At 42.6% G+C, this 26,687-nt stretch overlaps 1 protein-coding gene across 1 annotated transcript in view; it reads left to right on the forward strand.

The window, feature by feature from the left end:
* Positions 1 to 26,687, forward strand: part of VSIG2 (V-set and immunoglobulin domain containing 2) — a 47,640-nt gene that overhangs the window by 5,835 nt on the left and 15,118 nt on the right. The window contains exon 3 of the mRNA XM_069743038.1: positions 25,802 to 25,956. Coding sequence (XP_069599139.1) covers positions 25,802 to 25,956 — 155 coding nt within the window. The remainder of the gene's footprint in view (positions 1 to 25,801; positions 25,957 to 26,687) is intronic.

Raw genomic sequence — 26,687 nt, forward strand, 5'->3', positions numbered from 1 at the left:
AATGCTCCATACTGTATAATGGCACCACATGATGCTCAATACTGTATGATGGCACCACATGATGCTCCATATTGTATAATGGCCACACATGATGCTCCATACTGTATAATGGCCACACATGATGCTCAATACTGTATAATGGCCACACATGATGCTCCATACTGTATAATGGCCACACAGTGCTCAATACTGTATAATGGCCACACATGATGCTCAATACTGTATAATGGCCACACATGATGCTCAATACTGTATAATGGCCACACATGATGCTCAATACTGTATAATGGCCACACAGTGCTCCATACTGTATAATGGCCCCGCATGATGCTCAATACTGAGGAAGGCATCGGCCGAAACGCACGTCGGGGTGGACAGGAGCTGGGTGTCTGTGTGCTTTTGTCATTCTGCCTATCGGTATGTAAACTGTATACATGTGTATATGAACTTGACACCACATGCCAGTACTGTGTGGAGGAATACTATTCATTTGACTATCTGTATATATTTATGGTTATGATTGGACAGTACTGGTATTGATAGGAATTGCCACATGCACCCGTGCCTGTCCTACTGTATGTGCTGAGGGTGGCACGAGGGATTTCCCATTTGCTCTTTTATATCTGTTGATACTAATACAAATTTTTGTAATTTTCATGTATTTAGACTTATGACTGCTTTTCTTAAAGGGGATATATTCTTATTGAATATGCAGTTGGTCTGTTATGGTCCTAGCCAGTTGTAAGATTATTTTGGTTAATAAACCCACAAATGGGATTTATATTATACTACTGACTGGTATGTATTCCATTAAGTATTTATGATGCTCAATACTGTATAATGGCCACACATGATGCTCCATACTGTATAATGGCCCCACATGATGCTTACAGTACAATCACCACACACGGTGCTACATACTGTATAATGGCCACACAGTGCTCCATACAGTATAATGGCCCCACATGATGCTCAATACTGTATAATGGCCATACAGAGCTCTATACTGTATAATGGCCCCACATGATGCGTACAGTACAATCACCACACATGGTGCTCCATACTGTATAATGGCCACACAGTGCTCCATACTGTATAATGGCCACACATGATTCTCAATACTTTATAATGGCCACACAGTGCTCCATACTGTATAATGGCCCCACATGATGCTGTGTACAGTATAATGGCCACACATGATGCTCCATACTATATAATGGCCACACAGTTCTCCATACTGTATAATGGCCTCACATGATGCTCCATACAGTATAATGGGCCCATATGATACTTCATACTGTATAATAGCCACACAGTGGTCGATACTGTATAATAGCCACACAGTGGTCGATACTGTATAATGGCTTCACATGATGCTTTGTACAGTATAATGGCCCACATGATGCTGCATACAGTATAATGGCCCCACATGATGCTGCGAACAGTATAATATCCAAACACAGTTACCCCATCCCCATCATTGCCCTCACACCCCCATCATTGTATTCTCCCCACCCCTTCATTGCCTTCTCCATCTCCACACACACACCCACCTACACACACACACCTACACACACACCTCTTACTGTGCACCGCGCTCCCTCGCAGCAGCTGGCAGCTTCCTCTCCCGCGGTTCTGAATGATGTCATCCAGCTACGCCACACCGCTGACAGCTCACGTTGCTGCAGCTCCGGTACGCCACTGATAAAGACCTGTCCGTGTCTCCTGTGCCAGTCAGTGTCAGAGCGAGGAGCAATATCTGCTCCAATCTGACACAGCTAGCGATCGAGCTAGCAGTTTATAGTGGCAGTACATTTGGTCTGAGGCGATGCCATGTGCCAGCAGAGAGGGCTCTGCGTGCCCTCTCTGGCACGCGTGCCATAGGTTCACTATCACTGATATAGATAGTATGATGATGACAGTCCTCTCTTATAGTGCGGGAAAAGATCCCGGCCGGGACAGCGGGACAGAGTCTCAAAATCAGGACTGTCCCGCTGGATCCGGGATGGTTGGGAGTTATGCTTATCATAGTGTCATCCTTAATAGTATAGCTAGTGAGGCTCGCCTAGTGGAAGTCCACATCCGGCACACCCTAGGCCACGAGGACGACCCCACTTGCCGAAGAGTCAGTCACATTTTCTCATCATCTTAAAATATATATATATATATATTAACTTTTATAGGCTGAAAACCTTCAGTTCTGCCCTGATCCTTCTCACAGCTGAGGATTTGTTACCATTGTATCCAGTGTGCACAACCCAAGACTGATGCATTGTAAGAAACGATCCAGACACTTCTGATACATAAATCTGACAGTCCTTACTCTTCTCTGTATTGCATGCTGGTACCTGTAGTTCTCCAGTGACCATACCGAGGCACGCACAGTGACTGTTGCTGATGCCATTATTCCGGACGGTCCCAGATGCTTTGATCGCCATCAATAGACTTTACATTTTTCCCGTGGGATCGGTGTCACCATAGAAACAGATTGCAACGAGCCAAGGCAGGCACTGCGCAGATTTCCTCGCTGGGCGCTTAGGAGCTAATCGTAATTAAGATGATTTCATAGAAATACTTCAGAGCGGAAGAAAAGGCGCAGACACCGAGCGATCCTGGCGTCCTGGGCACCATGATGAGCGGATGGAGAGCGATCTGTCAGCACAAACGCCCACTGCCCGCTGCCTGCCAGAACAAACAGCCCCTAATGGAGGGAAATGAGGAGATAGTGCGAGCCGCGACACGAGAAACGTGCAATGTCCCCGGCTATGAATCATATAAAGTGTGGAGAGGAGACGATGCCGGAGAGGAGGCGAATACGTCACATGTGATATGAAGCCGCAACACTATCCAGCCTCAAAAAATCACCTTTCCCTAGTTATAGCTGTAGCTGCAAGTGCTGCGCTCACTGTTCTGCTGGTGCAGTCACTGTGTACATACATTACATTACTGATCCTGAGTTACATCCTGTATTATACTCCAGAGCTGCACTCCCTATTCTGCTGGTGCAGTCACTGTGTACATACATTACATTACTGATCCTGAGTTACATCCTGTATTATACTCCAGAGCTGCACTCACTATTCTGCTGGTGCAGTCACTGTGTACATACATTACATTACTGATCCTGAGTTACCTCCTGTATTATACTCCAGAGCTGCACTCACTATTCTGCTGGTGCAGTCACTGTGTACATACATTACATTACTGATCCTGAGTTACATCCTGTATTATACTCCAGAGCTGCACTCACTATTCTGCTGGTGCAGTCACTGTGTACATACATTACATTACTGATCCTGAGTTACATCCTGTATTATACTCCAGAGCTGCACTCACTATTCTGCTGGTGCAGTCACTGTGTACATACATTACATTACTGATCCTGAGTTACATCCTGTATTATACTCCAGAGCTGCACTCCCTATTCTGCTGGTGCAGTCACTGTGTACATACATTACATTACTGATCCTGAGTTACATCCTGTATTATACTCCAGAGCTGCACTCACTATTCTGCTGGTGCAGTCACTGTGTACATACATTACATTACTGATCCTGAGTTACATCCTGTATTATACTCCAGAGCTGCACTCCCTATTCTGCTGGTGCAGTCACTGTGTACATACATTACATTACTGATCCTGAGTTACATCCTGTATTATACTCCAGAGCTGCACTCACTATTCTGCTGGTGCAGTCACTGTGTACATACATTACATTACTGATCCTGAGTTACATCCTGTATTATACTCCAGAGCTGCACTCACTATTCTGCTGGTGCAGTCACTGTGTACATTACATTACTGATCCTGAATTACATCCTGTATTATACCCCAGAGCTGCACTCACTATTCTGCTGGTGCAGTCACTGTGTACATACATTACATTACTGATCCTGAGTTACATCCTGTATTATACCCCAGAGCTGCACTCACTATTCTGCTGGTGCAGTCACTGTGTACATACATTACTGATCCTGAGTTACCTCCTGTATTATACCCCAGAACTGCACTCACTATTCTGCTGGTGCAGTCACTGTACATACATTACATTACTGATCCTGAGTTACATCCTGTATTATACCCCAGAGCTGCACTCACTATTCTGCTGGTGCAGTCACTGTGTACATACATTACATTACTGATCCTGAGTTACATCCTGTATTATACTCCAGAGCTGCACTCCCTATTCTGCTGGTGCAGTCACTGTGTACATACATTACATTACTGATCCTGAGTTACATCCTGTATTATACTCCAGAGCTGCACTCACTATTCTGCTGGTGCAGTCACTGTGTACATACATTACATTACTGATCCTGAGTTACATCCTGTATTATACTCCAGAGCTGCACTCACTATTCTGCTGGTGCAGTCACTGTGTACATTACATTACTGATCCTGAATTACATCCTGTATTATACCCCAGAGCTGCACTCACTATTCTGCTGGTGCAGTCACTGTGTACATACATTACATTACTGATCCTGAGTTACATCCTGTATTATACCCCAGAGCTGCACTCACTATTCTGCTGGTGCAGTCACTGTGTACATACATTACTGATCCTGAGTTACCTCCTGTATTATACTCCAGAGCTGCACTCACTATTCTGCTGGTGCAGTCACTGTGTACATACATTACATTACTGATCCTGAGTTACATCCTGTATTATACCCCAGAGCTGCACTCACTATTCTGCTGGTGCAGTCACTGTGTACATACATTACTGATCCTGAGTTACCTCCTGTAATATACCCCAGAACTGCACTCACTATTCTGCTGGTGCAGTCACTGTGTACATACATTACATTACTGATCCTGAGTTACATCCTGTATTATACCCCAGAGCTGCACTCACTATTCTGCTGGTGCAGTCACTGTGTACATACATTATATTACTGATCCTGAGTTACATCCTGTATTATACTCCAGAGCTGCACTCACTATTCTGCTGGTGCGGTCACTTTGTACATACATTATATTACTGATCCTGAGTTACATCCTGTATTATACTCCAGAGCTGCACTCACTATTCTGCTGGTGCAGTCACTGTGTACATACATTACATTACTTATCCTGAGTTACATCCTGTATTATACTCCAGAGCTGCACTCACTATTCTGCTGGTGCAATCACTGTGTACATATATTACATTATTGATCCTGAGTTACATCCTGTATTATTCTCCTGAGCTGCACTCACTATTCTGCTGGTGCAGTCACTGTGTACATACATTACATTACTTATCCTGAGTTACATCCTGTATTATACTCCAGAGCTGCACTCACTATTCTGCTGGTGCAGTCACTGTGTACATACATTATATTACTGATCCTGAGTTACATCCTGCATTATACTCCAGAGCTGCCCTCACTATTCTGCTGGTGCAGTCACTGTGTACATACATTACAATACTGATCCTGATTTACATCCTGTATTATACCCCAGAGCTGCACTCACTATTCTGCTGGTGCAATCACTGTGTACATACATTACATTACTGATCCTGAGTTACATCCTGTATTATACCCCAGAGCTGCACTCACTATTCTGCTGGTGCAGTCACTGTGTACATACATTACTGATCCTGAGTTACATCCTGTATTATACCCCAGAGCTGCACTCACTATTCTGCTGGTGCAGTCACTGTGTACATACATTACATTACTGATCCTGAGTTACATCCTGTATTATACCCCAGAGCTGCACTCACTATTCTGCTGGTGCAGTCACTGTGTACATACATTACATTACTGATCCTAAGTTACATCCTGTATTATACCCCAGAGCTGCACTCACTATTCTGCTGGTGCAGTCACTGTGTACATACATTACTGATCCTGAGTTACATCCTGTATTATACTCCAGAGCTGCACTCACTATTCTGCTGGTGCAGTCACTAGGGATGAATGTTGCAGTCTTTTGGTGCCCTTATGCCAGCGACTTTTTGAAAACATGGGTGAAGAATGGCAAAGCGACTCTAACTAATTGGACATAATTTCCGCCACTGATGTTCCTCATAAGCCTCGTACTGGATTTTGTCTCGCCCGAACTTTCGCACCTTGCAGTCACTCTTTGCAGGCAGCTCTGGAATATTCTCATCACTTTATACTTTTATTTGCTACAATTAAATTTCCATTTAACAAAAAATAGTGACAAACTGTATTTATTTATTTTAAATAAATAATTATCTGCACCACAAAGAAGGCGAGCTCAGATGGTGAGGGGGCGGCAAAAAATAATATCCACGGCCCAAAATAATAAATCACCAAATCCACTGTGCAACAGCAAAAATATGCAAAGGAGACGTGAACAGCAAGTGCAAGTGGACGTTCCTCCGCTGCTGATGAAGTCTGACGACTCCTTACAATGTGGCAGGTCATAGGATGTAACAAGTATGGGGCCTAGAAGTGATTTGAGTCGCCCCGCAGGCTAGGGGGTACTTGGTATCGGGTCCGTTGTTCACAGGGGGATGTCACGGTGGCTGTGACCCGGTCCGTGGCCCTGGGCGCCCATGTAAAAGGGATAGGTCTTTAAAGGGATAAAGTTTATGTTTGTGATGCCACCTGTGGTGTTCGGTCAGTGGGGACCAACGCTGCTTTAAGGGGTCCTCTGGGGTGATGTTATGGCAGCTAGATGGTACAGTGGGGCAAAAAAGTATTTAGTCAGTCAGCAATAGTGCAAGTTCCACCACTTAAAAAGATGAGAGGCGTCTGTAATTTACATCATAGGTAGACCTCAACTATGGGAGACAAACTGAGAAAAAAAAAATCCAGAAAATCACATTGTCTGTTTTTTTAACATTTTATTTGCATATTATGGTGGAAAATAAGTATTTGGTCAGAAACAAAATTTCATCTCAATACTTTGTAATATATCCTTTGTTGGCAATGACAGAGGTCAAACGTTTTTTGTAAGTCTTCACAAGGTTGCCACACACTGTTGTTGGTATGTTGGCCCATTCCTCCATGCAGATCTCCTCTAGAGCAGTGATGTTTTTGGCTTTTCGCTTGGCAACACGGACTTTCAACTCCCTCCAAAGGTTTTCTATAGGGTTGAGATCTGGAGACTGGCTAGGCCACTCCAGGACCTTGAAATGCTTCTTACGAAGCCACTCCTTCGTTGCCCTGGCGGTGTGCTTTGGATCATTGTCATGTTGAAAGACCCAGCCACGTTTCATCTTCAATGCCCTTGCTGATGGAAGGAGGTTTGCACTCAAAATCTCACGATACATGGCCCCATTCATTCTTTCATGTACCCGGATCAGTCGTCCTGGCCCCTTTGCAGAGAAACAGCCCCAAAGCATGATGTTTCCATCACCATGCTTTACAGTAGGTATGGTGTTTGATGGATGCAACTCAGTATTCTTTTTCATCCAAACATGACAAGTTGTGTTTCTACCAAACAGTTCCAGTTTGGTTTCATCAGACCATAGGACATTCTCCCAAAACTCCACTGGATCATCCAAATACTCTCTAGCAAACTTCAGACGGGCCCGGACATGTACTGGCTTAAGCAGTGGGACACGTCTGGCACTGCAGGATCTGAGTCCATGGTGGCGTAGTGTGTTACTTATGGTAGGCCTTGTTACATTGGTCCCAGCTCTCTGCAGTTCATTCACTAGGTCCCCCCGCGTGGTTCTGGGATTTTTGCTCACCGTTCTTGTGATCATTCTGACCCCACGGGGTGGGATTTTGCGTGGAGCCCCAGATCGAGGGAGATTATCAGTGGTCTTGTATGTCTTCCATTTTCTAATTATTGCTCCCACTGTTGATTTCTTCACTCCAAGCTGGTTGGCTATTGCAGATTCAGTCTTCCCAGCCTGGTGCAGGGCTACAATTTTGTTTCTGGTGTCCTTTGACAGCTCTTTGGTCTTCACCATAGTGGAGTTTGGAGTCAGACTGTTTGAGGGTGTGCACAGGTGTCTTTTTATACTGATAACAAGTTTAAACAGGTGCCATTACTACAGGTAATGAGTGGAGGAAAGAGGAGACTCTTAAAGAAGAAGTTACAGGTCTGTGAGAGCCAGAAATCTTGATTGTTTGTTTCTGACCAAATACTTATTTTCCACCATAATATGCAAATAAAATGTTAAAAAAAACAGACAATGTGATTTTCTGGATTTTTTTTTCTCAGTTTGTCTCCCATAGTTGAGGTCTACCTATGATGTAAATTACAGACGCCTCTCATCTTTTTAAGTGGTGGAACTTGCACTATTGCTGACTGACTAAATACTTTTTTGCCCCACTGTATATCTTCCCACAGGTGAAGTATATCCCCAGGGCTTCCCAGTGTGTAGCTGGTGGTATGGTGAGAGGCGCAGAGAAGAACAAGGACACAGGATTGCAGTCTCTTTACCTTGTTTACTATTGGTGTCAGCAGCCACAGTCCAGGGCACCACACCACAGGGCACGCAGAGAAGTCCGGGCAATCCAGAGGCAAGCAAGTTCCCCTGGGTAAGTCAGGTGGGAGCGCTTTCTGTCTCTAAGTCCCTGCTGCCACTAAGTGTCTCAACAAGGTCTTTAATCGTTCTGCTGTCCTGGGACAGGTACCTGTATGGCAGGCAGCTCGGGTCGTGTGAACTGGGGTCTGTTCTAGGTGACTCCAGGCTCCTAGGTGCTGCTCTGCCACAGGTAATTATGGGCAAAGTCCTTGTAGAACAATACCCTCCGGTTCTGCTGTTTTATAATCCACAAAAGCCTCGGGCTCTCGATACCCGGATTCTTGCGCTGATACTCTTCAGAGGCCTGCTCATGGCCTCCTGGAGCTCTCGCTTTTCATCTGTGCTCCACTCCTGTCTGTCCTCGCACACAGACTTCTGCAACAAACCGAACTGTCTCCGCTTCCAAACCAGGATCTTTATTGAGGGAAGCTGCCCTAAAACAGGGCTTGGAGCTCCCCCTCCTGGCCTGGAAGTGGAAGGTGTTGTGTGTGTGTGTGTGTGTGTGTGTGTGTGTGTGTGTGTGTGTGTGTGTGTGTGTGTGTGTGTGTGTGTGTGTGTGTGTGTGTAAACTTACCAAAGGAAACCTCACTTGTCTACAGGCATAGCACTATCCTCCCCGTGAGGAAGACAGCACTACTGTGGTACCCGAACTCCTGGGGTGCCATAGATTAGCAATGAAACCTTTGTATCATTGATGCTATAGGGAGGACGGGAAATGAAAAGATGGCGAAAGGTCCCATAGATAACGGCTATAGAGATGCTGGGGTGCCCATGCTACTGTATTATATGACTTGTGCTATTAATGTTCTCTATTTTTTACATTTTCCTACATTAAGGTATCTAAATTGTCTCTACAGAGAGGAAAAGGACTAGAACTCTAGCGCCCCCTATTGGAAGCAGCGATCCTAAAAGTCATTATCCACTTTAGCAGTATGCTTTGGTTCATTGTATTGTTGGAAGGTGAACCTCCGTCCAAGTCTCAAATAACTGATAGAAAAACAAGTTTTACTCAGGAATATACCTGTATTTTGCAGCATCCATCTTCATCTCGACTCTGACCATTTTCCCTGTCCATGCTGCCGAAAAACATCCCCACAGCATGGTGCTGCTACCACCACGTTTCACTGTGGGGATGGTGTTCTTGGGGTGATGACCTGTGTTGAGTTGGCTCTAGACATAGCGTATACCTTGGTGGCCAAAAAGTTCAATTTTGGTCTCATCTGACCACAGCACCTTTCTCCTTACATTTGGGGAGTCTCTCATATGTCTTTTGGCAAACTTAAAACGAGGCTTACAATTTTTGTGTGTCAGTAAAGGCTTTTGTCTCGCATCATGTTCTCATACACTTTATGCAGTATTAGCCCTCTGTGTCTGTACTGTTACATACTTAGGCAGGTAACTGGTTCATGCAGCTTTACATGAACACCTGAGCCTTACACTATAGCTGGTCCGAATAACTAAAGCAATTGTTACCATCCACCTCTCGTGTCTCCCCTTTTCCCCATAGTTTGTAAGCTTGCGAGCAGGGCCCTCACTCCTCTTGGTATCTATTTTGAACTGTGATTTCTGTTATGCTGTAATGTCTATTGTCTGTACAAGTCCCCTCTAGAATTTGTAAAGCGCTGCGGAATATGTTGGCGCTATATAAATAAAAATTATTATTATTATTATTATTTTGTCTGCCCACTCTTCCTTAAAGGCAGGGCTGACATCACCACCCGGCGCACCTGGGCACATGTCAGGGCCCTCGACAAATGGGGAGGCCCACTTGCCTTTGGGGACACCGTCACGCTACGGTGCCCATGAGTCGGGGGAGACTGATGAAACCACTGGCACTGCCCCCTCCCTCAAATACTCACCTCTCCCCATTCCACGCTGCTCTGGTCTATTCAGCGTCTTCTGACTTTGTGACGTCTCAGGGCAGAGGGAGCAATTACATCACTGCAGCGTGTCCTTTGCCGAGCAGTGCAGAGTCAGAAGATGCTGAGGAGACCACAGCAGCGGGAAACGAGGAGAGGTGAGTATTTAGTTTTTAAATTTTTTTAATGTGTGGAGCAATATATGGGGTCCATTATACTGTATGGAGCAATATATAGGGCCCATAATTCTGTACGGAGCATTATACGGAGCCCATTATTCAGTATGGAGCATTATATGGGGCCCATTACACTGTATGGAGGACTATGTGGTGCCCATACTTCTGTATTGCTGGGTGTCCTCTCTTGGCAGGTTTGTTGTGGTACCATGTTCTTTCTGTTTGATAATAATGGATGGAGCTCTGGGGGATCATCAAAGACTGGGATATTTTTTATAACCCAACCCTGCCTTGTAATTCTCAACAACTTTGTCCCTGACTTGTTTGGAGATCCCCTTGGTCTTCGTAGTGTTGTTTGGAGATCTCCTTGGTCTTCCTGGTGTTGTTTGTTGATCTCCTTGGTCTTCATAGTGTTGTTTAGAGATCTCCTTTGTCTGCATGGTGGTGTTTGTTGATCTCCTTGGTCTTTGTGGTGTTGCTTGGAGACCTCCTTTGCCTTAATGGTGATGTTTGTTGATCTCCTTGGTCTTCGTCGTGTTGTTTGGAGATGTCCTTGGTCTTCGACGTGTTGTTTGGAGATCTCCTTGGTCTTCATGGTGGTGTTTGGAGATTTCCTTGGTCTTCATGGTGTTGCTTGGAGAGCTCCTTGGTCTGCATGATGTTGTTTGGAGATCTCCATGGTCTTCATGGTGTTGTTTGGAGATTTCCTTGGTCTTCATGGTGTTTGGAGATTTCCTTGGTCTTCATGGAGTTTGGAGATTTCCTTGGTCTTCGTAGTGTTGTTTAGAGATCTCCTTGGTCTTCGTGGTGTTTGGAGCTCTCCTTGGTCTTCATGCTGTTGTTTGGAGATCTCCTTGGTCTTCATGGTGTTGCTTGGAGAGCTCCTTGGTCTGCATGATGTTGTTTGGAGATCTCCATGGTCTTCATGGTGTTGTTTGGAGATTTCCTTGGTCTTTATGGTGTTTGGAGATTTCCTTGGTCTTCATGGAGTTTGGAGATTTCCTTGGTCTTTGTAGTGTTGTTTGGAGATCTCTTTGGTCTTCGTGGTGTTTGGAGCTCTCCTTGGTCTTCATGCTGTTGTTTGGAGATTTCTTTGGTCTTCATGGTGTTTGGAGATTTCCTTGGTCTTCATGGAGTTTGGAGCTCTCCTTGGTCTTCATGCTGGTGTTTGGTTAGTGGTGCCTCTTGTAAATGATGTTGCAGCCTCTGTGGCCTTTCTGAAAAGGTAAAGTGTATATACTGACAGAAATGTGACACTTAGATTGCACACAGAGGGTCAGCATGGGACGTATGAAGGGAATTACTTGCATCAGAAATTTTTATGGGCTTCATAGCAAAAGGTAGATTTACAAAAAAAAACAAACATGGGCTTCATAGCAAAAGGAGTGAAAACATATGCAGGTGTCCATTTTTAGTTATGTGATCCCATAAATTCAATGTATGCCTACATTTTCCTCACTTCATCAACTTAGACTGTTTAGTGGTGACGCATCACATACAAATTGGATTACAACAATAATTACACATAGGTTGCGATGTAACAAAGTAGGTAAAAAGCCAAGGGGGTGAATACTTTCTGTAGCCACTGTATATGATCATTGATATATGGAAGTCCCAGTAAAAGCCCCCCTGTCGTTAAATAAGAAATACTCATGATATAATGAGCTGTATCTACTGTACAACTGCCTGCAAGGAATATTCAGAAATCCATTTTCAGCAGATCTGCTCCAGTTATGTAACCATCATCCATATATCAAATGCGGTTTGAAAAAGACGAATTCTCGGATATAAATATCTTGTGTGGGATTCTTGTCGACTTTAATTTGCTGATTATCTGGGGACTCTACTGTTGCAAGAAAGACCCAAACTCTATTGCAATCTGTCAGAAATATGTTTTCTGATATAATTAGATACATTTAATCTCGCCCCATAACAATATATCCCAAATGAGAGAGAATGTTACATTGTATCCACTGCATCATTGTATCCAGTGTTACATTGCATCCATTACATTATTGTATCTAGTGTTACATTGCATACATTACATTATTGTATCTAGTGTTATATTGTATCACTTGCATTATTGTATCTATTGTTATATTATATGCATTGCATTATTGCATCCAGTTATACATTGTATTCACTGCATTTTTATCCAGTGATACATTGTATCCACTGCATTATTGTATCCCGTGTTACATTGTATCCCAAACATTATTGCATCCAGTGATACATTGCATATATTACATTATTGTATCCAGTGTTACATTTTATCCACTACATTATTGTATCCAGTGTTACATTGCATACATTACATTCTTGTATCCAGTGTTACATTGTATTCACTGCATTATTGTATCCCGTGTTACATTGTATCCAGTGTTACATTGCATACATTACATTATTGCATCCAGTGTTACATTGCATACATTACATTCTTGTATCCAGTGTTACATTGTATCCACTGCATTATTGTATCCCGTGTTACATTGTATCCAGTGTTACATTGCATACATTACATTCTTGTATCCAGTGTTACATTGTATTCACTGCATTACTGTTTCCAGTGTTACATTGTATCTACTGCATTGATACTGACTTTTAGGATTGCTGCTTTCAATAGGTGGCACTATCCCTGTCACTGTCTGATGGAATTAATTATGCCTCTAGCAAGCAGTAATTAGAGTGTTCTTAGGAAGTTTGGATCCTGGACTAACAATGTGTTTACAGTTTGCATAGAAAGTGTAGCTGAAAGGGGACCTGCAGAATCTGTCTGGCACAAGGTCTGTCTACCCTGGTGTCCAGCAGACACACCTGAAGCCATTGCTTATGACAGATCATGGTTGTATGAATGTAGATCAGTTTAGGTGGTGAAATTCTAGAACAAAATATATTTATTGTCACAATAATTCATCTGATGGTGGCCCACATGATGCTCGCTGACTTCAGATTCCTTTGTGTTCAATTCTTTTCTGGGAAATTAATATTTAACCTGTTGCAGGGGAATCAGATTTGCTCAGTACCAGGTAACTGCAGGGAGAAGGTGCGGCCACCAAAACCTGATAGAGCGGAGAACAAACAAAATCTCCAGATAATATCTCCACACATCATGTAAGCCTGGAAATATAATTCATGCCCAATGTTGTGAGATGAGGTCAACCACTGCCCTGGGCCCCTCAAAATATAAGAAGTAATCTAATGAGCCATGCTATAGGAACATGTGGAGACTCCAAGACAGACAGCTCCACTGGATAAAGGGGTGTAGTCAGACCCCATCACTGTACCTCATGTACTTAATATTATATATGATCCTCATCATATGCTCTTATAATTCTATAAATGTTCTAATGTTGCATAAATTCCTATTTAGGTGGGCTGACCTCACACTAAAAATGGCTGCCAATCAGCTATGTAACAGCCGATTGGCACTCGTTTATTAGCCTGGCTGACCTGAAGGATATGAACACAGAAAGATATCTACTACGATCGTTCTCGAGCACAGTAGATCATATTATCGGCAGCACATGTCCTGTGTAACGATGATGACGACGCGCTGCAGACATCCGTGATTTTTAAGTCTCTTTAAACATCATTGCACCTGAAGAAAGAATATTTTGCACATTCATCAGTTGATTGTTGGACTGTGTAGATGCGAATGAGCGTACCTAGGAAAACTCGTTTCCCGATTATGGATCTGTCTAAATAATCCTTTACTTTTGATGCTGACCTTCCAGAACAACTTCTGTTCACAGGGCATATCTGATACTCTAGAACCTCAAGAGAGTCAGTATCTTGCTACAATTATATTGTTACGGTGATTATATATAATGACGTGTGTGACAAGAGGCATCATTTCCACAACGCACCTTCCATAAAAATAGAAAAAACACAAGAGTTACATCTTATCTCCAGGAACAAAAGTAATCAGTAATTAGGCACAAATGTAAAACCAGATGAGACAGAAAAACAGCACGGGAATATTTTGTCATATGTTACCATACATACAATGGTAATGATAGAGGGGGCGGAATGAGACAGCCTGGGGTATCCCCTCATTACAAGCTTGTGCGGGGGAAGGTAAAGTAACAAGACGGTGTACTGTCACAGACCTTAAAGGGCAACTCCCCATGATACTTATATAAGCACTCACATGGTATGAAAAATAATAATAAATAGGCTTTTGTAAATGTAATTAACTTATTCTTAATATCCCCCGATCAGGCACTAAATACTATAATACTGCCCTTTTTATACAAGAAATTACCTATTATAATGTACAAGAAAATAAATACTATATACTGCTCCCTATGTACAAGAATATAACTACTACAATACTGTCCCTATGTACAAGAATATAACTACTACAATACTGCCCCTATGTACAAGAATATAACTACTATAATACTGCCCCTATATACAAGAATCTAACTACTATAATACTACCCCCCCCCCTATGTACAAGAATCTAACTACTATAATACTGCTCCTATGTACAAGAATATAACTACTATAATACTGCTCCCTATGTACAAGAATATAACTACTAGAATACTGCTCCTATGTACAAGAAAATAACTACTATAATACTGCCCCTATATACAAGAATATAACTACTATAATACTGCTCCTATATACAAGAATATAACTACTATAATACTGCTCCTATGTACAAGAATATAACTACTATAATACTGCCCCTGTGTACAAGAATATAACTACTATAATACTGCTCTATGTACAAGAATATAACTACTGTAATACTGCTCCTATATACAAGAATATAAGTACTATAATACTGCCCCTATGTACAAGAATATAACTACTATAATACTGCTCCTATTTACAAGAATATAACTACTATAATACTGCTCTATGTACAAGAATATAACTACTGTAATACTGCTCCTATATACAAGAATATAACTACTATAATACTGCTCCTATTTACAAGAATATAACTACTATAATACTGCTCTATGTACAAGAATATAACTACTGTAATACTGCTCCTATATACAAGAATATAAGTACTATAATACTGCCCCTATGTACAAAAATATGACTACTATAATACTGCCCTATATACAAGAATATAACTACTATAATACTGCCCTATATACAAGAATATAACTACTGTAATGCTGCTCCTATATGAATATAACTACTATAATACTGCTCCTATGTACAAGAATATAACTACTATAATACTGCCCCTATGTACAAGAATATAACTACTATAATACTGCTCTATGTACAAGAACATAACTACTATAATACTGCCCCTATGTACAAGAATATAACTACTATAATACTGCTCCTATGTACAAGAATATAACTACTATAATACTGCCCCTATGTACAAGAATATAACTACTATAATACTGCTCCTATGTACAAGAATATAACTACCATAATACTGCTCCTATATTCAGGAATATAACTACTGTAATCCTGCCCTATATACAAGAATATAACTACTGTAATATTGCCCCCTATATACAAGAATATAACTGCTATAATACTGCTCCTATATACAGGAATATAACTACTATAATACTGCTCCTATGTATAAGAATATAACTGCTATAATACTGCTCCTATATACAGGAATATAACTACTATAATACTGTCCCTATGTACAAGAATATAACTACTATAATACTGCCCCTATGTACAAGAATATTACTACTATAATACTGCCCCTATGTACAAGAATATTACTACTATAATACTGCTCCTATGTATAAGAATATAACTGCTATAATACTGCTCCTATATACAGGAATATAAGTACTATAATACTGCTTCTATGTACAAGAATATAACTACTATAATACTGCTCCCATGTACAAGAATATAACTGCTATACTACTGCCCCCTATGTACAAGAATATAACTGCTATAATATTGCCCTTACAGACAGTGCAGTACAGATTTTCAGACTCGGGCAGTAATGCTGAGTGAGTCTGGGGTAACATGGCTGACTGATGTAATTAGTTGCCGGCTGTATAAAGCTGAGGGATAATTAGGAGGTGAGGCCACAGGTTGTGTTGTTACTTTAGGACAGATTTTTAGTTTTGCTGACTTTTTTTGTACATATATAACCCCTTGTTATTCTTCTGGTCACATTATTGTAGGTTGCTCTCAGCGTACGGGAGGTAACACGGTGGGTTGTCGGCTGCGGTTGGGCCGGTCCAGTGACTCACACAACGGTCGAGCAGATAACAGGTTCTAGTTGGCAGAGAGACTGAGCAGCCATCACCGGGCACCATGCTGCTCCAATGTTCCCTCCTTGTAATCATCGGCCTCGCCGCTCAGACAGGTGCGTAACTAAATATAGGTGATAATATTATACCACTATGGAGGGGGCAAAACGAGGGCTGAGAACTGTATGGACCCCAGACAGATAGACATCACATACACGGACAAGTAATAAAGTAATAATGCTTGTGACTACACACATCGCACACAGATAGATATGACATTATAGATTCAAGATTCAAGATTCAAGATCAAGATTCAAGAATCTTGAATCTATATGACATTATATATATATATATATATATATATATATATATATATATATATATATATATATCATACACACACATAGGTAAATATGACATACTTGATGGTGGCCCGATTCTAACGCATCGGGTATTCTAGAATATGTATGTATATAGCAGCCACATAGTATATAGCACAGGCAACATAGTAGATAGGAGCCACGTAGTATATATCACAGCCACGTAGTTTATAACACAGCCCACGTAATGTATAGCACAGGCCACGTAGTATATAACACAGGCCACGCAGTATATAACACAGCCCACGTAGTATATAGCAGCCACGCAGTATATAACAGCCCACGTAATATATAGCACAGCCCACGCAGTATATAACACAGCCCACGCACTATATAACACTGCCCCGCAGTATATAACACAACCCATGTAATATATAGCACAGCCCATGCAGTATATAACACAGTCCACACAGTATATAACACTGCCCATGTAGTAAATAGCAGCCACGCAGTATATAACACAGCCCACGTAATATATAGCACAGCCCACTCAGTATGTAACACAGCCCACGCAGTATATAACACTGCCCACGTAGTATATAGCAGCCACACAGTATATAACACAGGCCACGTAGTATATAGCAATGCGGGCATCATATCCCTGTTAAATAAAATAATTAAAATAAAAAATAGTTATATACTCACCCTCCGTCATCCAGCGAAGCTGTCCTTATGTGCGAGCGGCTGCCGCCAGCTTCCGTTCCCAGAGAAACATTGCGAAATTACCCAGATGACTTAGCGGTCTCACGGTGGACGACGGAAGGTGAGAATAGCAGGTTTTTTTTTTTTTATTTATTTTTAACATTAGATTTTTTTACTATTGATGCTGCATAGGCAGCATCAATAGTAAAAACTTGGTCACACAGGGTTAATGGCAGCGTTAACGGAGTGCGTTACACCGCGGGATAACACGGTCCGTTACCGCTGCCATTAACCCTGTGTGAGCGCTGACTGGAGTGGAGTATGGAGCGGGAGCCGGGCACTGACTGGGTGGAAGTAGGGAGAGACTAATTCTCGGCTGGGCTGTGCCCGTCACTGATTGGTCGCGGCCTGGTGGCCGCGACCAATCAGCGACGCAGGATTTCCAGGACAGACAGACAGACAGAAGGAAGTGGACCTTAGACAATTATATATATAGATATACTGTAAATACACTCGCCCCTCTGTATCAGTCAGTAATTGTTAGTTTGCTTACTGTAAGTGATATCTGTAATTTGTATGTAACGCCTTCTCATGTACAGCACCATGGAATCAATGGTGCTATAGAAATAAATAATAATAATAATAATATACACATGGGTAGATATGACATATATATATATATATATATATATATATATATATATATATATATATACACTGTATATACACATGGGTAGATAGGCCAAATATACACATATACAGATCGGTCACATTCAAACTGTTGCGTTGATCAGTGCGTCACTATTACCAGGTAGTGGAGCTGTCCACAGACGCCCGCGGTTACCCGCAGAGACAGACATATAGCGCGTCTCTCCAGACCGCAGCATGTCTATTTATCGGGTGCAGACGCTCAGTCTCCGTAAGATAAATGTCACTTGTACCATATATTGGACGTGGCGATTCTGCACGGTTCAGTGATCACAGAGGAGTCATCTGCTTTCCATAGAGGGCAGTCGACATGTGCTGTATCCAAATTGCTGCCGATCCCTGACCTTGAGCACATACCCTAGATAGGAGAACTGCAGGACTGAAGTAGCAGAGGAATAGCAGATCCTGGCAGTGGAGCAGAGCAGCCTTATAATATTGCATAGCTCTCAACCGTCCCTCATACCGCGGGACTGTCCCGATTGTGAGGCTGTGCCCCGCAGTCCCGCACAGCCAGCAGGAGAAGCAGCCGACATACCCCCTTGATTAGGCCACGACCCCTCCATATCTTCTCTGGTGGTTCAGAGAGGGAGAGAGGACATTCTGAGGTGTGTGTGTGGTGTGTGTGTGTGGCATGCATGTGTGTGTGGTGTGCGTGTGTGTGTGGTGTGTGTGTGTTGCACGTGTGTTGCACACATACATGCAGCTGGCCCTTCTGTTCTTACAGTACAAGCTTGTTAGTCATAGGCACAGTATATATATATATATATATATATATATATATATATGTATCCTTTATATACTACAGCAGTTATGGAGTGGAGCCAGTAGATAGTGGTGTTGTCTGAGTACATGCAGAGTTCACAGAGATGGGCTACATTGCAATGTCTAGGATCTGTGAGGCAGCAGTGTGGACAGCGATAGGTGGTGAAATCTTTGCCTGCATTGCATTGTAAGCAGAGCTGCTGGGACACATCTACAGCCCTGACTGTACACTGGCATGTCATGTGTGGCCATTATACAGTATAGAGCATCATGTGGAGCCATTATACTGTACACAGCATCATGTGGGGCCATTATACAGTATGGAGCATCATGTGGGGCCATTATACTGTACGCAGCATCATGTGGGGCCATTATACAGTATGGAGTTTCATGTTTGGCCATTATACAGTATGGAGCATCATGTGTGGTCATTATACACTATGAAGCACTGTGTGGCCATTATACAGTGTGGAGCATCATGTGGGGCCATTATACAGCTTGGAGCATCAGGTGTAGCCATTATACAGTACGCAGCATCATGTGGGGCCATTGTACAGCATGGAGCACTGTGTGGCCATTATACAGTACGCAACATCATGCATGGCCATTATACAGTATGGAGCATCATGTGGGACCATTATACAGCATGGAGCACTGTATGGCCATTACATAGTATTGAGCATCATGTGTGGCCATTATGCGGTATGGAGCACTGTCTGGCCATTATACAGTATGAGCATCATGTGGGGCCATTATAGAGTATGGAGCACTGTGTGGCCATTATACAGTATGGAGCATCATGTGGGGCTATTATACAGCATGGAGCACTGTGTGGACATTCTAAAGCATTGAGCATCATGTGGGGCTATTATACAGTATGGAGCATTGTGTGGCCATTATACAGTATAGATCATCATGTGGGGCCATTAAACTGTATGGAGCACTGTGTGCCCATTATACAGTATGGAGCATTGTGTCGCCTTTACACAGTATTGAGCATCATGTGGGTCCATTATACAGTATGGAGCACTGTGTGACCATTATACAGTATGGAGCATCACATGGGGCCATGATATAGTACGCAGCATCATGTGGGGCTATTATACAGTATGGAGAACTGTGTGGCCATTATACAGTATTGAGCATCATGTGGGGACAAAATACAGTATGGAGCACTGTGTGGCCATTATACAGTATGGAGAATCATGTGGGGCTATGATACTGTACGCATCATCATGTGGGGCCATTATACAGTATGGAGCACTGTGTGGCCTTTATACAGTATGGAGCATCATGTGTGGCCATTATACAGTATTGAGCACTGTTGCCATTATACAGTATCGAGCATCATGTGGGGCCATTATAAAGTATGGAGCACTGCGTGGCCATTATACAGTATTGAGTGTCATGTGGGGCCATTATACAGTATTGAGCATCATGTGGGGCCATTATAAAGTATGGAGCACTGCGTGGCCATTATACAGTATTGAGTGTCATGTGGGGCCATTATACAGTATTGAGCGTCATGTGGGGCTATTATACACTATGAAGCACTGTGTGGTCATTATAAAGTATGGAGCACTGTGTGGCCTTTATACAGTATTGAGCGTTATGTGGGCTATTATACAGTATGGAGCAGTGTGTGGCCATTATACAGTATGAAGCATCATGTGGGGCCATGATACTGTACGCAGCATCATGTGGGGCCATTATAAAGTATGGAGTTCTGTGTGGCCATTATACAGTATTGAGCATCATGTGTGGCCATTTTACAGTATGGAGCACTGTGTGGCCATTATACAGTATTGAGCATCATGTGGGGCCATTATACAGTATGGAGCACTGTGTGGCGATTATATAGTATGGAGCATCACATGGGTCCATGATACTGTACACAGCATCATGTGGGGCCCTTATACAGTATGGAGCACTGTGTGGCCATTATACAGTATGGAGCATCATGTGGGGCCATTATACAGTATGGAGAACTATGTGACCATTATACAATATTGAGCATCATGTGTGGCCATTATACAGTATGGAGCACTATGTGGCCATTATACAGTATTGAGCATCATGTGGGGCCATTATACAGTATGGAGCACTGTGTGGCCATTATACAGTATGGAACATCACATGGGGCTATGATACTGTACACAGCATCATGTGGGGCACGTCTACAGTATGGAGCACTGTGTGGCCATTATACAGTATGGAGCATCATGTGGGACCCTTATGCAGTATGGAGCACTGTGTGGCCAATATACAGTATTGAGCATCATGTGGGGCCTTTATACAGTATGGATCACTGTGTGGCTATTATACAGTATGGAGCACTGTGTGGCCACTATGCTGTACGCAGCATCATGTGTGGCCATTATACAGCATGAGTAGCATGTGTGGCCATTATACAGTATGGAGCACTGTGTGGCCACTATACTGTATTGAGCATAATGTGGGGCCATTATACAGTATGGAGCACTGTGTGGCCATTATACAGTATTGAACATCATGTGGGGCCATTATAGAGCATGGAGCACTGTGTGGCCATTATACAGTATGGAGCATCCTGTGTAGCCATTATACAGAATGGGGCATCATGTGGGGCAATTATACAGTACAGAGCACTGTGTGGCCATTATACAGTATGAGCATCATGCGGGTCCATTATACAGTATGGAGCATTCTATGTGGCCATTATATAGTATTGAGCATACTGTGTGGCCATTATACAGTATGGAGCATCATGTGGGGCCATTATACAGTATGGAGCATCGTGTGTGGCCATTATACAGCATGGAGCACTGTGTGGCCATTATACAGTATTGAGCATCTTCTGTGGCCATAATACAGTATGGAGCACTGTGTGGCCATTATACAGTATGGAGCATCATGTGTGTCTATTATACAGTATGGAGTACTGTGTGGCCATTATACAGTATTGAGCATAATGTGTAGCCATAATACAGTATGGAGCACTGTGTGGCCATTATACAGTATGCAGCATCATGTATGGCCATTATACAGTATTGAGCATAATGTGTAGCCATAATACAGTATGGAGCACTGTGTGGCCATTATACAGTATGCAGCATCATGTATGGCCATTATACAGTATGGAGCACTGTGTGGCCATTATGCAGTATGGAGCATCGTGTGTGGCCATTATACTGTATGGAGCACTGTGTGGCCATTACACAGTATTGAGCATCATCTATGGCCATATTACAGTATGGAGCACTGTGTGGCCATTATCCAGCATGGAGCATCATGAGTGGCCATTATACAGTATGGAGCATCATGTGTGGCTATTATACAGTATGGAGTACTGTGTGGCCATTATACAGTATTGAGCATAATGTGTGGCCATAATACAGTATGGAGCACTGTGTGGCCATCATACAGTATGCAGCATCATGTGTGGCCATTATACAGTATGGAGAATCGTGTGTGGCAATTATACAGTATGGAGCACTGCGTGGCCACTATACAGTATTGAGCATCATGTGTGGCCATAATACAGAATGGAGCACTGTGTGGCCATTATACAGTATGCAGCATCATGTGTGGCCATTATACAGTATGGAGCATCGTGTGTGGCCTTTATACAGTATGGAGCACTGCGTGGCCACTATACAGTATTGAGCATCATCTGTGGCCATATTACAGTATGGAGCACCATATGGCCATTATCCAGCATGGAGCATCATGTGTGGCCATTATACAGTATGAAGCATCATGTGTGGCTATTATACAGTAAGGAGTACTGTGTGGCCATTATACAGTATGGAGCATCATGTGGGGCCATTATACAGTATGGAGCACTGTGTGGCCATTATACAGTATGGAGCATCATGTGGGGCCATTATACAGTATGGAGCACTGTGTGGCCATTATACAGTATGGAGCATAATGTGTGGCTGTTATACAGTATGGAGTTCTGTGTGGCCATTATACAGTATTAAGCATAATAAGTGGCCATAATACAGTATGGAGCACTGTGTGGCCATTATACAGTATGCAGCATCATGTATGGCCATTATACAGTATGGAGCATCGTGTGTAGCCATAATACAGTATGGAGCACTGTGTTGCCATTATACAGTATGGAGCATCATGTGTGGCCATTATACAGTATTGAGCATCATCTATGGCCATAATACAGTATGGAGCACTGTGTGGCCATTATACAGTATGCAGCATCATGTATGGCCATTATACAGTATGGAGCACTGTGTGGCCATTATGCAGTATGGAGCATCGTGTGTGGCCATTATACTGTATGGAGCACTGTGTGGCCATTACACAGTATTGAGCATCATCTATGGCCATATTACAGTATGGAGCACTGTGTGGCCATTATCCAGCATGGAGCATCATGAGTGGCCATTATACAGTATGGAGCATCATGTGTGGCTATTATACAGTATGGAGTACTGTGTGGCCATTATACAGTATTGAGCATAATGTGTGGCCATAATACAGTATGGAGCACTGTGTGGCCATCATACAGTATGCAGCATCATGTGTGGCCATTATACAGTATGGAGAATCGTGTGTGGCAATTATACAGTATGGAGCACTGCGTGGCCACTATACAGTATTGAGCATCATCTGTGGCCATATTACAGTATGGAGCACCATATGGCCATTATCCAGCACTGTGTGGCCATTATACAGTATGCAGCATCATGTATGGCCATTATACAGTATGGAGCATCGTGTGTAGCCATAATACAGTATGGAGCACTGTGTTGCCATTATACAGTATGGAGCATCATGTGTGGCCATTATACAGTATTGAGCATCATCTATGGCCATAATACAGTATGGAGCACTGTGTGGCCATTATACAGTATGGAGCATCATGTGTGGCCATTATACAGTATGGAGCACTGTGTGACCATTATGCAGTATGGAGCATCATGTGTGGCCATTATACAGTATGGAGCACTGTGTGACCATTATGCAGTATGGAGCATCATGTGGGGCCATTATACAGTATAGAGCACTGTGAAGACACAAAAGCGCACAGAGATGTCAAAAAATACTCTGTTGTAAAAAAGTCACAGTAAATAAGCAAGTGCTAGTCAAAAAATGAAAAAAATACAGGGTATTTAGTTAATACGTTTTTTTGCAAAAAAAGTATGTTAAGCTGCTCCACCAATCGCCAAGGTATACCCTTAATAGAGCAGTCCTGTCTAATGTACATAGTCCCTATCTGATGTATTTAAAAACCTGATCATCGGTATAGTACCTGTGTGAACAGTGTTCAGAGAGAAAATATCCATGCAGAACTTGCAAGATGGAACAGCTACAATGCAAATGACCCACAGAGGAGTGGTGGACTCCCTAGTCTTGTAGAAACAAGAGAACAATTATAAAACCAAAAACACATGGGCTACTTGCAAAGTGAACAAGTCTGTAGAGACCTGTTCACACCACCAAAGAACTTGAAGACACAAAAGCGCACAGAGAGGTAAAAAAATACTCTACATTAGGTAGGACTGCTCTATTATGGGTATACCTTGGCGATTGGTGGAGCAGCTTAACATACTTTTTTTTTGCAAAAAAAAACGTATTATCTAAATACCCTGTATTTTTTCATTTTTTGACTAGCACTTGCTTATTTACTGTGACTTTTTTACAACAGAGTATTTTTTGACCTCTCTGTGCGCTTTTGTGTCTTCAAGTTCTTTGGTGGTGTGAACAGGTCTCTACAGACTTGTTCACTTTGCAAGTAGCCCATGTGTTTTTGGTTTTAGTATAGAGCACTGTGTGGCCATTATACAGTATGGAGCATCATGTGGGGCCATTATACAGTATGGAGCACTGTGTGGCCATTATACAGTATGGAGCATCATGTGGGGTCATTATACAGTATGGTGCATCATGTGTGGCCATTGTACAGTATTGAGCATCATGTGTTGCCATTATACAGCATGAAGCACTATGTGTGGCTATTATACAGTATGGAGCATCATGTGGGGCCATTATACAGTATGGAGCATCATATGTGGCCATTATACCGTATGGAGCACGGTGTGGCCATTATACAGTATGGAGCATCATGTGGGGCCATTATACAGTATGGAGCATTGTGTGTGGCAATTATACAGTATGGAGCACTGTGTGGCCATATTTTTTTTCTGTTTATAATTATTGTTTATGAAACAGTGTGATCAGCAGTGCTAAATGGGTGTGGTTGGGACGTGGATTTGGGTGTGACTAGTTGTGAAATGGGTATGGCCTAAATTTTGCCACACCGCTACCTTTGTCCCTCTTTACCTTCTTCAAAAGTTAGGACATATATCGTACACTGCTGTCCTCAATCAATTTTCCCAGCTAATTCCTGCTGTTTGCTGCTGAGGGGCCAGAGCCCCAAACAGGTGAGGCTGCAAGGCTCCTTAAAGGGGCAGACACAGACCCTGGCTGCATCCACACATCGGAGGGTGACGGTGAACCAGCGCCATCACGAGCTGCGCAGGTGACAGGGGCTCCCTTGCTTCCTTCCATGAAGCTCTGACCAATAAGACTCAGATGATCACTGAGGTTATCTGTAAAGCTGAATATTCTGCTTCTCTGCCTCTATTCACACTGGGATGCTGTTTCCTTCTTTTCAAGGCTCGGTATCAGTGACAACCCCCGAGAAAATCGTAGTGGGAAAATCTGGGTCTACGGTGATCCTGCCCTGCCTGTACTCCACCACCGTGGGCAATCAGTTTGTGATAGAATGGAAGTTTTCACCTGGAAACCCCCAAACATCAAGATGGCAGCAGGTGAGAAGGCGACGAAACATATTCACATATTTCTTATATTCATATCTGCTTTATGAAGGGTACTGGCCCTTTAAGAATTACCAGCAGTAAATATAAAGCCTTCAGTGGTCATCTCCTAGTGCCCGCTGTTACCAGCAGGGCGGCAGCGACCCTCAGTTATTGGGGGACACGTTCTCATAAATGTCACATTTCATCTCCTCTCCCAGATTCCCTTTTTATGTTAATGAGTGAGGCGTAGGCGGCTCGTTAGTTAACGGCACAATGACTTATCACAATCCACGTATATAATATATGTAATATAAACACAAGCAGAGATTATAGACTGGCCATAATCAGTGCAGCCACCATGAGTGGTAACATTCAGCACTGTCCAGTATTATCTGCCCTGTCTCCTGCCTGTGTCAGTCTCTACTGTAGTGCTGGGATTCTATTCAGGAACCAGTGAGCCCAGGATGAACAGTTAGAGCCCCTGTTCTGATATTGTGAGCCGATCCGAGGATGGACACATTATATCATCAGTGGTAACGTCACATTTCTGGATTCTGAATTTCCCAGGATACGTAGAATGATTGTTATATTATTACAGGATATTCCAGACGATTTTGTTACACTTTCTAATGATTTATTGTTACATTATAGGACATAAATGATACATTACAGGATAAATGATGTTACATTTCCTTATATTTGGTTACATTATATGTTAGGTAACATTGTAATAGTAGGTTATA

This window comes from Ranitomeya imitator, chromosome 10 (genome assembly GCF_032444005.1).
Source record: "Ranitomeya imitator isolate aRanImi1 chromosome 10, aRanImi1.pri, whole genome shotgun sequence".
Taxonomy (NCBI): domain Eukaryota; kingdom Metazoa; phylum Chordata; class Amphibia; order Anura; family Dendrobatidae; genus Ranitomeya; species Ranitomeya imitator.